Source organism: Hyla sarda, chromosome 8 (genome assembly GCF_029499605.1).
Source record: "Hyla sarda isolate aHylSar1 chromosome 8, aHylSar1.hap1, whole genome shotgun sequence".
NCBI classification, from domain to species: Eukaryota; Metazoa; Chordata; class Amphibia; order Anura; family Hylidae; genus Hyla; species Hyla sarda.
This window is the reverse complement of record NC_079196.1, coordinates 98,283,061-98,297,448: the sequence shown is the minus strand read 5'-3', so window position 1 is coordinate 98,297,448 and position 14,388 is coordinate 98,283,061. Positions and strand designations below refer to the sequence as shown.

General features: G+C 41.4%; 1 protein-coding gene across 1 annotated transcript in view; it reads left to right on the top strand.

The window, feature by feature from the left end:
• The first annotated feature begins 2,735 nt into the window (after nt 1-2,735).
• The window catches only part of TMEM237 (transmembrane protein 237), a 46,558-nt gene continuing 34,905 nt past the window's right edge, over nt 2,736-14,388 (top strand). The window contains exons 1-5 of the mRNA XM_056536193.1: nt 2,736-2,872; nt 9,102-9,133; nt 9,255-9,265; nt 9,387-9,449; nt 12,173-12,265. Of these exons, the coding sequence (XP_056392168.1) occupies nt 2,858-2,872; nt 9,102-9,133; nt 9,255-9,265; nt 9,387-9,449; nt 12,173-12,265 (214 nt within the window). The 5' untranslated portion in view covers nt 2,736-2,857. The remainder of the gene's footprint in view (nt 2,873-9,101; nt 9,134-9,254; nt 9,266-9,386; nt 9,450-12,172; nt 12,266-14,388) is intronic.

Sequence of the window (14,388 nt, the reverse complement as noted above, 5' to 3'; positions counted from 1 at the left end):
CTGCTGAAGTTGAATTATTCTTTTCAGTCTAAGTGATCTCTGATGACATGTGTCTCGGGAACTGTCCAGAGGAGAAGCAAATCCCCATAGCAAACCTCTTCTACTCTGTGCAGTTCCCGAGACAAGCAGAGATGTCAGCAGAGAGCACTGTTGCCAGACAGAAAAGAACAACTCACCTTCAGCAGCTGATAATTATTGGAAGAATTAAGATTATTTGAATAGAAGTAATTTACAAATCTGTTTAACTTTCTGGAGCCAGTTGATACAAAAAAAAATCCATTTTTTCCCCCCCTGGAATACCCCTTTAAGACTCTAAAGTATACATATTAGAACTTTGTGTGCCACCTTCTGGCCAATTGTGATAATGCAGTTGTCTTATTTCATATTACTATCTAAAAAATATTTGGTTTCCTATCATGCCAGTGATGAATAAAACATTTGAAAAATTTATCATGTGTCCATAATATTTTTATATGTGAAGATATAAGTGATTTATAGCAGGAAATGTTATTGAATGCATAGAATGCCTTGTCATGCTTCCAGACCGCACATATCTGAACAGGGGGCTTCCAGCACAGTGGCCCCTTTTTAATCAGAACACCTGGAAAATCTCTTGATGCTTAGGCAAGTTACAGCCGAGCATAGTATAGATGCATTTCCCGGGCAAGTCCCAGGCCTGCCGCAGGTCTAATGAAGTAACCGCAACATAGGGAGCAATGATGCTTTCTGTTTGGGCAATTAGACCCACAGTCGGGCTAAGACGTGCGGCCATATTATGCTTATCTGGAAATGTCATTTAGAAAAACATACATGGTTTATTAGGCTAAAACGCAAAAGTATGCCACAATTGCTGCACTGCACTTTTTTTTTTGCGGAAGAAATGCTGCGGTCAGATGTTGTCAAGGGAGTCAATAGGAAATTCTAAAAAGGCCAAACCCACTTTGTGTTTTTGATTTTGGCATTTTTTTCCCTGCTCTCACCGGTAGTTTCTCATAGTTGCAGCATGCTGAGACTATGGTGTGTTTTTGCAAGAAAGTCTATGGGAGGGGGGAAAAAAAAGCAAGAAAAACATTATGTTAGTTTAAGTGGCAGCATCACTACTTACCTTCGCCAGCCGTACAGTTTACCGTGGTGCCCAGTGCCTGTCACTATACTGACCAGAATCCCTGTTCCTAGTAGAACTGAGCTATGTAGGTCTTACCTTGTATACCTCTTGCCCATCGCAGTAAGGCAGCGATCTCTATACAGTGATCCCTCAACTTACAATGGCCTCAACATACAATAGTTTCAACATACAATGTTCTTTTCTGGACCATTGTAACTTGAAACCAGACTCAACATACAATGCTACAGACAGTCGAGATCTGTGAGACATTTCACAACTGGAGGAACTGACCAATCAGAATGGGCATTTTACTGGTAAAACCCCTGTATTACTAAAGTGCATGCACTGACCGGCTGTCTGGTAGCGCCCCCTACAGTACAGGGAGGAACTACAAATCCTGTACTACTCCTTACCTGTGCCAGAGAATGAGCTGCTCCTTTGAACACAAAGTAAGTTGAGATGAGCGAACTTACAGTAAATTCGATTTGTCACGAACTTCTCGGCTCGGCAGTTGATGACTTATCCTGCATACATTAGTTCAGCTTTCAGGTGCTCCCATGGGCTGGAAAAGGTGGATACAGTCCTAGAAGACTCTTTCCTAGGAACCTGTATAGGAACCTGAAGAAGCTCCTGTCCTCTTCATAAACCATTGTTTCCCAACCAGGGTGCCTCCAGCTGTTGCAAAACTACAACTCCCAGCATGCCCGGACAGCCGTTGGCTGTCCAGGCATGCTGGGAGTTGTAGTTTTGCAACAGCTGGAGGCACCCTGGTTGGGAAACACTGACATAGACAGTGATTTACAGCTCCCAGCAGATCTTTCTTACTTTTATATGTAAGGATTTGCTTTATCTCTATTAGTTATCTATTTATTTTTCTTTAGCCCTCACCTTTTCATTTTTGACGACATTTTGGTGGCTTCAGTACCAATTACCAGGTTTCCATAGAGTTATGGTCTCAACATACAATGGATAAAACTAGAGATGAGCGAATTTACAGTAAATTCGATTCGTCACAAACTTCTCGGCTCGGCAGTTGATACTTTCCCTGCATAAATTAGTTCAGCTTTCAGGTGCTCTGGAAAAGGTGGATACAGTCCTAAGAGACTCTTTCCTAGGAATGTATCCACCTTTTCCAGCCCTCCGGAGCACCTGAAGGCCGAACTAATTTACGCAGGATAAGTTTTCGTGACGAATCGAATTTACTGTAAGTTCGCTCATCTCTAGTTTCAACATACAATGGTCGTCCTGGAACCAATTAATTTGGCTAAACACAACACACTACTGGAAAGTTAACACTGAAAAAAAGTGCATTGTTTTTTTTTCAGCAAAAACACAAACAATCCGGATTTTTTTTTTCTGAATTTGATTGTTCCCAAATAATATTCAACATTTATGTATAAAAAACAGATTTACTGCTGAGAAGTAAGAGGAGAAAAGGTTTATTAGTCATCTATAAGACAATACTCGAATAAGAAACCAACTCCAGCCTCGTGATGCTGTAGAAAGAACCCACCTAGACCATCTTTCCTCTAGACACAACCTTGCCCCAACAGTGCGGCACGTGATGATAACAGCCAATGGAAACAGCTTCTGCTGACTAATCACACATCAGCATTCTGCAGCCCAATGGGAGCAAAAAGCGGAAGTTGTAGGTGACACCGGAAGTAGTTACCGTGCCTGGGTTCTCATGGCAACGGAGTAGAAGCTCTTATGCTGCAGCTTGTGATCGCGGTATAAGGCAGACGTCGTACTATGGACAGGACCCGGGTGAGCGCTATGTCTGCCCTTATATCCATCATACTAGACCAGTGTTTCCCAACCAGGGTGCCTCCAGCTGTTGCAAAACTACAACTCAAAGCATGCCCGGACAGCCGTTGGTAGTTTTGCAACAGCTGGAGGCACCCTGGTTGGGAAACACTGTACTAGACGCATGAGTCCAGCAGAGAATACTGTTATTGTGTTACATGATGTGCACGTAGTAGCAGGATACAACATTCACAGTGAATGGATACAGTCCTTTCTTCACAATAAGAGTCATTATGAATTCGGTTCAGGTGTTTCCTAGTGACATCTGTTTATGGGAAAGTTGGGTGAGAATCTAGAACTGTTTGCACAGTGGAAATGTGAATGTTTAGTAACAGGGAGATAATGGTAATATGCATGTTCCCATGATGGTTTGGTGCTTCCAGTGCTGAGGGGACATACTAAACAGCAGTGTGGGATGATGGGATGATTGACTGAGCTATATCATTTCATAGAAGTGTATGGATCTAGTGAAGTGTTTCCCAAACTGGGTGACTCCAACAGTTGCAAAACTATAACCCCCAGCCTAAGGCTGCCCGGGCATGCTGGGAGTTGTAGTTTTGCAACAGCTGGAGGCATCCTGGTTGGGAATCATTGGTATAGTTTTTACACAGCTTTTCTTGAAACAGAAAAGGACTGGAAGGGGTAACTCCACCGTGTGAACAGGGCAGCAGAACCCCACTGAAATTAAGGGGACTCTGCTACAGCTGAATGTCTGCGCGGAATATTCAGGCGAAACTCCGCATGGACATTCGGCTGTGTGAACATACCCTTGCATACCTACTGGGACACTAAGTAGTCCTGCAGCAGCATCATGCTTGTCTATGAGTCATGGACAAGAGATGACTGATGGACAAGGCTGCAGGAGCAGATGCACCAATCATCTTCCACCACCACAAGAAAGGGACACGCCCCCTTCCCCAGAGAGGATTTCTAACACTGTGAGCTTAGGAAAAGAGGGATTTTTATCATAAATATAGGTGACAGGTTATACATGGTCAGAATTAGGTACTGAGTAACTTTTTTTTTGTGAAATCTGACAGGTACACTTTAAGGATCGTGATCAGAAACATGTTATCAATGCATTTTTTCGGTGGTTGCTCTGTTTTGTATTTTTGATTGAAGCTATTAAATATTGCCATTTGGTGAATAATACCTTATGAAGAATACAGTCTACTCATAATCATCTGTTGCGGGGACCACTCAGCAACTTTCTTGATTTTAAAATTTTGGCAACCACCATAAGCTCCAGAAAGAGTGCAGATTGCTTTTATTCCCTAACAGCTATCCATTGGTGTCCGATAATGTCTGCGTTTCTTACCAGGAAGTACAGCTGTCAGATTGGATTGTTTTAGGAAAGGAATGGAAGGAGATGAACTTGGTTTGAGAACAATATATCACACTGTACAGATGTAGAATCATTGGTAGCCTTGTATAAGTCTGTATGTTGCTTAAAGAGTAGCTCCCACCATCCTTTATTTTTTATTTATTTTTTCCCCTGTCCCTGCCTATTGCCCATCTATCCCCAGGGGTGTGGAAATTTAATTAAAAAGCTACTTTTCTACGGGAAAGGAGCAAAATCTACTTGTCCCTCATGAAGATCTACTTGTCCTGGGCAATTTTCGCTTTTACACTCGGTTTTTTCCTCCTTGCCCTATAATAGCCATAACTAACTACTACATAAACTAACTACTACATAAACGCGCGGATGTCCGCCATTAACCCCTCCGATGCCGTGATCAATACAGATCACAGCATATGCAGCTGTGCGGTACTTTGCACGGATGATCGGATCGCCCGCAGCGCTGCCGCAGGGATCCGATCATCCAGCATGACGGCCGGAGGTCCCCTCACCTGGCTCCGGCCGTCTCCCGGGGTCTTCTGCTCTGGTCTGCGATCGAGCAGACCAGAGCAGAAGATGACCTATAATACACTATAAGATGTCCTATACATAGCACTGCACAGTATTAGCAATCAACTGATTGCAATGAATCCCTATGGGGACATAAAAAGTAAAAAAATGTAAAATAAAAAAGTAAAAAAAAATGTGAAAAATCCCCTCCCCCAATAAAAAAGTAAAACGTCCGTTTTTCCCATTTTACCCCCAAAAAAGCATAAAAATAAAATTTAATACACATATTTGGTATCGCTGCATGCTTAAAAGTCTGAACTATTAAAATATATCGTTAATTATCCCATACGGTGAACGGCATAAATGTAAAAAAATGAAAAGAAGTCCAAAATTGCTGCTTTTTTGTCACATTTTATTCCCCAAAAATTTATAAAAAGTAAAACCTAATCAAAGTGGTACTGATAAAAACTACAGATCATGGCGCAAAAAATGAGCCCTCATATCGCCCCATATACAGAAAAATTTGAAATTTATGGGTGGTCAAAATAGGGCAATTTCAAACATACTAATTTTGTTAAAATGGTTTGAGATTTTTTTTAAGCGGTACAATTATAGAAAAGCATATAATGATGGGTATCATTTTAATCGTATTGACCCACAGAATAACGAAAACCTTAAATTTTTCCTGGAAAGTGTACCGCGTGAAAACAAAACCTTCAAAAATTTGCTAAATTTCAGTTTTCTTTTCAATTTTCCCACATAAATAATATTTGTTTGGTTGCGCCATACATTTTATGGTAAAATAAGTGATGTCATTACAAAGTAAAATTGGTAACGCAAAAAACAAGCCCTCATATGGGTCAGTGGATGGAAATATAAGAGAGTTATGATTTTTAGAAGGCGAGGAGGAAAAAACTAAAATGCAAAAATAAAATTGGTCTGGTCCTTAAGGCTAAAATGGGCCATTTTCTGACCCCTGTAGCTTATTTTTTTCGAGGCTGTATGAGGGCAAATTTTTTGCACCATAATCTGTTTTTTGTATTGGTACCATTTTGGTATTGACCTGAATTTTTAATCGCTTTTAACTTTTTTTCTGGGATATTATAAAAATTGTAATTCTGTGTTTTTGTTTTTTTTATTTACGTAATTTTCCGTACGGGATACATAATATTTTAAAATTTCGTACAATTGCGCACACAGCGATACCAAATATTTATTTTTATTATGTTTACATGTTTTAAAGGGAACCAATCATCAGATTTTACCCTATATAACGCTTGGCAAAGCGTTATATAGGGTAAAATCTTTATTTTCACCATTCCCGGGGAATGCTCCTGCCCCCAGGGATGGTGAAGATATGAAGTTATAAACTAGTCGCCGCCGTAAGTAGTCACCTGGGCGGGGAGCTCTTCTCATCTGCTCCCGTTCTTCGTCCGGCAGCGACGCCCCCTCCGCTTGATTGACGGGCCGCGTCATCACTCTGCTCCATCTGTTCAGTGAGCGGAATGATGACGCGACCCGTCAATCAAGCGGAGAGGGCGTCGCTGCCGGCCGAAGAACGGGAGCAGATGAGAAGAGCCCCCCGCCCAGGTGACTACTTGCGGCGGTGACTAGTTTATAACTTCATATCTTCACCATCCCTGGGGGCAGGAGCGTCCCCCGGGAATGGTGAAAATAAAGATTTTACCCTATATAACGCTTTGCCAAGCGTTATATAGGGTAAAATCTGATGATTGGTTCCCTTTAATATAGGAAAAGGTGGTGATTTGAACTTTTAATATGGAAGAAGTTAATGTGTGTCTTTTTTAAACTTTTATTTAAACCTTTTTTTTTTTTTTTTACACTTTAGTAGTCCTTTAGGGGACTTTTAGGAGGAATCATTAGGATTCCTCATACAGATCTATAGAGTTCTATTGAACTCCATTGATTTGTTTGCTCTGCGATCCATTGATAGAGCCTAGTCCAGCCAGGCTCTATCAATGACAGAGCCATGGACACCAGGGAATCAGAGATAAGCCTTCCTGAAAAATTCACCTGTCCGGCGCCCGGAACTGCATGTCTCGGGCATTGGGCGATAGGAATTCCACATCCCTGATCCCTAAACCATCCCCCCCTTCCCTGCCTTTAAATTTTTTTTTTACTATCTTAGAAATGGCTTTTTCTCTACCTGGTAGTGTGCTCACTTACCAGGCAGACTTTGACGTCACTGATGCCTGCTGGGGGCCGACTTCTGCCCTTAGCTTATCTATACAGGCCGTGATTGTTTTCCTAACTGTGTACCTCCAGCTTTTTCACAATTACAACTCCAGCATGCCCTGAAATCTATTGGCTGTCAGGGCATGCTGGGAGTTGTAGTGGTGAAACAACTGGAGGCACCCTGTGTTGTAAACAATATATCTTTGTTACGGCCGCCACCTCCCCCCGAAACAACTCCCCCCCCCCCCCCCCCACTCCCATGCAGCCATTATATTGTTTTACTTGAAATTTTCTTTCATATAAGACCTCAGATTAGACATACCCAAGTACAGGACACATGCGTTCTGAGGCAGCAGCAGCACAGCACTGAGATTCAGTGCGCGCTGCCGCACTTATATGCCAGAAGGCGGGGTCGGCGCGAGGCCAGGGGGCCAATGCGCGCAGCCCCGGCGTTCATAGCGCTCCCGCCTGTCTGATTGACAGCTAGGGGGCGAGTGCAGGCTGACAGAATTCGGACTATGCCTGGCCGGGATCAGTCCGAATTCAGGTTGTATATGCAACCTCATGGATCGGCGGTTGCTGACTTTAGCCTGCATGAATTAGCTTAACTTTCAGGTGCTCAGGTGGGCTGGAAAAGGTGGATACAGTCCTAGAAGACTCTCTCCTAGGACTGTATCCACCTTTACCATCCCACTGGAGCACCTGAAAGCTGAACTAATTTATACAGGCTAAAGTCAGAAACTGCCGAGCCATGAGGTTCGTGACGAATCGAATTGCTGTAACGTCGCTCATCTCTAGCTATATGTGCAAGGATGAGAGGAAGAGTGCTCATTAATAAATAAGTGGAGGAGGGCAGCCCTATTAATCTCTCTACTATATATGGCCTTGGTTCATTAGCATCCGCATTTATAATGGGTTAAAATCCCTTAAAGCAATGGTCTCAAACTTTGGCCCTCCAGATGTTGCAAAACTTCAACTCCCAGCATGCCCGGACAGCCAACAGCCTTACAGTGTCTTACAGTGTCCCTGTAATTTAGAAGAACATTTAACGTGTCAGACAGAGACGTCAAAAGTTTTGATCGCTCAGGATCTGACTGTTCAGACCCCGACCAACTCTAGATATTGCTGGGAAAAGTGTGTTATAGTGTGCTTCACTCTGTATGTACATTACCAGCAATTCCCTTTGGAGCAATCCATGTAGTAGTGAAGTGGTTAGACTGCCCCCAGCCCTTTAACAGCCCTTTTGTTATAAAGCTAGAAGGCTCATAGAGATTGTGTTTATTACCTCATATACACAGCACTATATATCACTTTGCATTGTACATTCATCATGCCTCATTGGAGATACATACTAGTTCACTTTTGTGTGCCATACCCTTACAGTTTGATACAGTCTGTATGATGTGTGTCACCCATTGTTATCCTAGCAGTCTACTCTGCGTTGTATAAAAGCTGTGACCTGTTCATAAAGGACAGAAGGTTCTAACCTTTATAATCCGGGAGTTTATCTGGAGGATATTTCTGGGGGGGGGGGGGGGGTTAAGAAGATCTGCGTTACCAGTGTTGTGTAAAGGACCTGTCCTGCATCCTACATGAATACTGACTTTTGACGATGGCAAAGCGGCAAGTGGTAGGTACCTGTATGTTGTTTTCTAGATTTCACATTGCCGCAGATGTGGCAGCTATGTAACAGCACAACCATTTTCCTGATATTGCTTTCTCTTCCCTTTTATGTTGTGAAATAATAGGTATATATGTAAATCTTTTCATTGTCACAGACCGACAGTGTTGTGTGATAAGGCAGGTATTGTACATATAATGTGACTACAAAGAAATTTCCTGTCCAGTATTGCATTGGTTTTTGTCGTCGTGTCCTTACACTAGATGTCAGTGGTTGATGTATTTACATTCAATGGCAGATTACACTGGCTATATTGTAGAGACAATAAGAAATCCCTTTGTGTTCAGGGCAGATACAAACAACTGGTGATCTTTCACTGCCCTTTTAATCCCCTCAAGTAACTGTATGTACAGTGTGGAAGCCATGTCAGTATTCTTCATTTAAAGCTACATTTATAAATACAAGTAATATGCTTTCTCCTAATATTTATTTTTCTTTTTTTTTTTTTTTTTTGCCTACTCCAGGCACCACCACGTGCCCTCCCACCAATGCCAAGGTAAAGGGAAGTTTATGTTTTTTTTTTAATGCTCACTTAATTTATTGTCCCTGATTGTGTTTGACTTTATTTATCTGTTTGTTTTTTTTATGTTTGCTTCGACATCTTTTTGGTGTTCAAGCACATATCAAGGTATGTAGATTATCTTTTTTCCTTTCATTGAATTTAGATATAGCATTGTGGAATAATTTTTAAAAAGTTTTTTGTGTCTTCTCCAAATCTGTTTTTGAATTTTTAATTTTTTTATGTTAAGAGGATGAAATTCCCATCAGCCGTCCAAAAAAGAAAAAGTCCAAACCATCAAGTAGTGCATTAGGTAAGAGTTATGTTCTATTCCTACCTAGTATAACTATGTATATGTATTTACATGCCACAAAGTCTTGGGTCGTAAACTGTTTGTTCAGGCACATCAATCTGTAAATGTCAATATACCTTTCTCCAGGAGATTCTGCTCCTGTACAATATCTGTACATGTGCTTAAAGGGGTTATCCAGGAAAAAAAAAATTTTTATATATCAACTGGCTCCAGAAAGTTAAACAGATTTGTATGACTTCTATTAAAAAATCTTAATCATTTCAGTACTTATGAGCTGCTGAAGTTGAGCTGTTTTTTTCTGTCTAAGTGCTCTCTGATGACACGTGTCTCGGGAACCGCCCAGTTTAGAAGCAAATCCCCATAGCAAACCTCTTCTACTCTGCTCTCTGCTGACATCTCTGCTCGTCTCGGGAACTGCACACTGTTGCCTGACAGAAAACAACAACTCAACTTCAGCAGTTGATAATTATTGAAAGGATTAAGATTTAATAGAAGTAATTTATAAATCTGTTTAACTTTCTGGAGCCAGTTGATATATAAAATAAAGTTTTTTCATGGAATACCCCTTTAACGTTTTCAGTGAATACACATATCAATTCTACAGAACAAAGAGGAGCACATACAAGGTCAGTGAAATCTTCAAACCTTATATTAGTAACACTCAAATCAATTTTCTCCAACCTGTGGTTCTGCATCAGTTGCAAAACTACAACTCCCATCATGCCCCGACAGCCAAAGGCTGTCGGGGCATGATGGGAGTTGTAGTTTTGCAACCGATGCAGAACCTTGGGTTGGGGAAAATTGCCTACAAGAAGTCCCATTTAAATTACTCACAGCTCTCTTGACAACCACAATAAACCCGCTATAGAATAGACATTACTATTGTTATATATACCTGTTATAATGCATTAATCTTGCGGATGCAGCCAGGGACAGCTGAGAAAGTAGTCACATGGGTAAATCAGGACCGCCACCATCTTATGTCTCAAAGACAGAGTCCATGGCTCTGTAGTGTTTACGTAGCCCATACATGGGCAGCTGGAGGGGGAAGTTTACTGAGCAGCTGGGCAAAAGCATAATGACATTTAAAGATTTATTTGCCATAGCAAACAGTTTAGGCCTCGTTCAAATCACCGCTGTGCTCTGCTAAAAAGACGGGAGTTGGGTGCTGAAAAAAAAAGTACTGCATGTCCAGTATTTTACTCTGCTCCCCTAAAATAAGACACCCGACAGACCCCATCCAAAGTCATGGGATCCGTCGGGACCCGATGTTACACGTTGTGCTCAGGGTCTGTTAGGTGCAAAAAAATAAATAAATAAAAAGATTCACTGTTCCTAACCAGGGTAGTGCCTAAAAACTAACTTTTATTTGGATCATTAAAAATCACCCAAAAATGTGTTTAATTCCAACACCACTAAAATAAATGTATACAGACCACCGGGAGCAGAATCCTTAATTTGCAACTGTTTGTTACCAAAGTTGAGTAGCAATGTGTCATACCACTAATATATTATACCACCGACGCGTTTCTGCCATATGTTTAAATGGCGTCCTCAGGGAGGCATATAATATGTACAAAATCGGTATGTCAGATCAATACAAAAGATATTATATGTACAAAATCGGTATATCAGATCAATACAAGAGATATTATATAGGTCCTTGGCATGGGTGACAGGTCATACAGCTGCAAAAAGAGATTCTCCTATCCCTATGTATCCTGTTGGGAAAAGCAGCAGATATACATAAATGGTAATATGCTGTCCCTATATTGTATGCCAGGACTCTGTCCTTTGGTCCACAGAGACCTGGTTAATGGGGCGGGCTCGACAACCTGCTGTGGCGCAGGGAGCTGGCTCTGTCCAGCTCTATTCACTCCGGTGTGTGAACTGTCGGCGTCTGTCAGCTCCCTGCGCCACAGCAGGTTGTCGCGCCCGCCCCGTTAACCAGGGTTCTGTGGACCAACGGACAGAGTCCTGGCATACAATATAGGGACAGCGTATTACCATTTATGTATATCTGCTGCTTTTCCCTACAGGATACATAGGGATAGGAGAATCTCTTTTTGCAGCTGTATGACCTGTCACCCATGCCAAGGACCTATATAATATCTCTTGTATTGATCTGATATACCGATTTTGTACATATAATATCTTTTGTATTGATCTGACATACCGATTTTGTACATATTATATGCCTCCCTGAGGACGCCATTTAAACATATGGCAGAAACGCGTCGGTGGTATAATATATTAATGGTATGACACATTGCTACTCAACTTTGGTAACAAAAAGTTGCAAATTATCTGTGGCACAGGTTGAGCATTTCCTTTGTTCCAAGAAGGATTCTGCTCCCGGTGGTCTGTATATATTTATTTTAATGGTGTTTGGAATTAAACACGTTTTTGGGTGATTTTTAATGATCCAAATAAAAGTTACTTTTTAGGGACTACCCTGAACACTCTTTTATAATTTTGTTCTTTTGATATATCTGAATGCTGGGTGGAATAGCGCTAAAGGGCGGTCTGACGGTGGGACCTAACATATCTACGCTTAGTGATTATTACTGTTCCTAACCACCAGGTATATTCACTGGCATTGACAGAGGGAATGGACAGTTGTAATTTAGCTTTGTATATACACCTGGATAATAAGAGCATAGATAAGTGTTTTTGGCTATGAGATATACGTGTTGACAATTTTTTTTCTTTCTTTTTTGCAGAGGATATTTTACAGGACACCGTTTTTAAAAACTTAGAAAGTAAAGAACCTCTTTCACCAGAAAGGCGAAAAAGGAAAAAAAAGAGGTCTGCAGGTAAATTGGACAATATAAAGTTACTGATGTGTTCAAATATGTGTGATTCCATCCCCGAATACCATTTTACTATTTAGATCTAAATAAAATACACATCAAATGGTTTGTAACTATATTACTTTGCTTTATTTTATGAGTTCTGATCCAAAGTCATAGCCGGGATTTGTACATGGTGGCTCAATGGATAGCAGTGTTGGCTTGCAGCGCTGGGGTCTTGAGTTTAACCCCTTAAGGACCAATACAAATAAACTTGTACGCCCCTGAAAGACCAGGCCTGTTTTTTCAAATCGGGGATGTCTGTCTTTATTAGAGAATAACTCTGGTAACGTTTTGCCAATCACGATAATTCTGACATTGTTTTTTTGTCACAAGTTGCCCTTCATATACATGTATTTTATTTATTTTTTTACAATGCAAAAAATCTGGAAATTTTTAAAAAAATTAAGATTTTTGCTATTTTAACACTTATAGGTTGCATATATTAATACTTCCTGACCAAATAGTTTATGAAACTTATACTTTCAGATGTCTACTTTATTTTCACAGCATTTTTTTTTGTTTTTAATTAACACTTTAAATTAATTAGAAGCCTAACAATTTAACTTGAAATTTAGAAAATTTGAAAAGTACATCTTTTTTTTTATGTGCTATGCAAGGTTTGCAGCAATTTGAAGGTGGTAGAACATAGGAACCCCCCCCCCCCCCCCCAAATGACCCCATTTTAAAAACTAGACCCCTCAAGGTATTCGCTAGGGGGTACAGTGAGTATTTTAACACCATAGTTTTTTGGCAGGAATTATTACAATGTCAGTGTTAAAAATTCGAAATTTGCAATTTTTCACAAATGCATCATTTGGGGGGCATATTTTTTGTACATCACTTCTGATATTGCAAGAAATGCACCCTATATTTTATTAAGCTGCTCGGCCCGTGTTTGGAAATACCCCCACTTAGGCCATATTTGGTTCCTTGGCCGCGTGGTAGGACCCCAAAGGAGAGGAGCCCCCTTTGGCTTTCAGGGCATCATTATATGAATAGTCCACATTCATACTGTATTTCTGCAGTATAAGTGTCCGTTGTCATGTCAAAAAAGGGATGCCAATGTATATTGTACCGTCTCATTCAGAAATGAATGGAGCTGCTACAGTATACGTCAGCATCACTCTTTTTGACATGATGCTGATGGATACCTCTAACACTGCGGAAACGCAGTATGAATGGGACGCAGTGTATGGTCACATAGAGTGCATCCGCAGGATATTTCACACCGCGGATGCCCCCCAGCAGTCACAAGGGTAAGATCACTGCTGTGGCTGGGTAGCTCAGTGTGTCCGCTCATGACTTCCGGCAGGAAATCCAACGCTATTAGTGGACACACAAAGCTACCCAGCCGCAGCAGGGAGCTCATTATTGTGACTGTTGGCGGGCATCTGCAGCACGTAATATGCACGTAATATGCACATTATACATTTTTATTTTTCATTATATTTATTTAATTAATGTATTTTTTTACCCTTTTTTTTTTTTACACTTTTTTTTATACTTATTGTTGTTACACTTTGATTTATTTAATATTTTTTTCACTTTTTGTAATGCTTTGGAATACTTAGTATTCTAAAGCATTGCAGATATATGCGGCCTGCTAGTTTTACACTAGCAGGCAGCATATGAGAACTTGCCTCTGGCACATCCTCACAGGCAATAACCGGGGCAGACCTTGGGGTCCTAGTAAAGACCCCAGGCAATAACGCATGTCCCCGCCCACCGGGGATTACACACACAGCACCCCGCGATCGCGCTGCGGGGTGCTGCAGGGGTGACAGAGGGAGCTCCCTCCCTCTGTCATAACAGTTACAGCCCGCGGTCACTTCCGACCGCGGCTGTAAGGGTTAAACTGCCGGGACCGAAGTTTACTTCGTTCCCGGCAGTGCTGCAGGGTCCCGGCTGTGTGTTACAGCAGAGTCCCCACCGCGATCTCGTGGGTGCACTGGGCAGCACCCACGAGAACCAAGGACGAGTATAGACGTACAGGTGCCGGAGCGGCCGCCAAACAGGACGTCTATACTCGTCCTTGGTCGTTAACGGGTTAAATCCTACCAATGGAGTTTATATGTTTTCTTCCT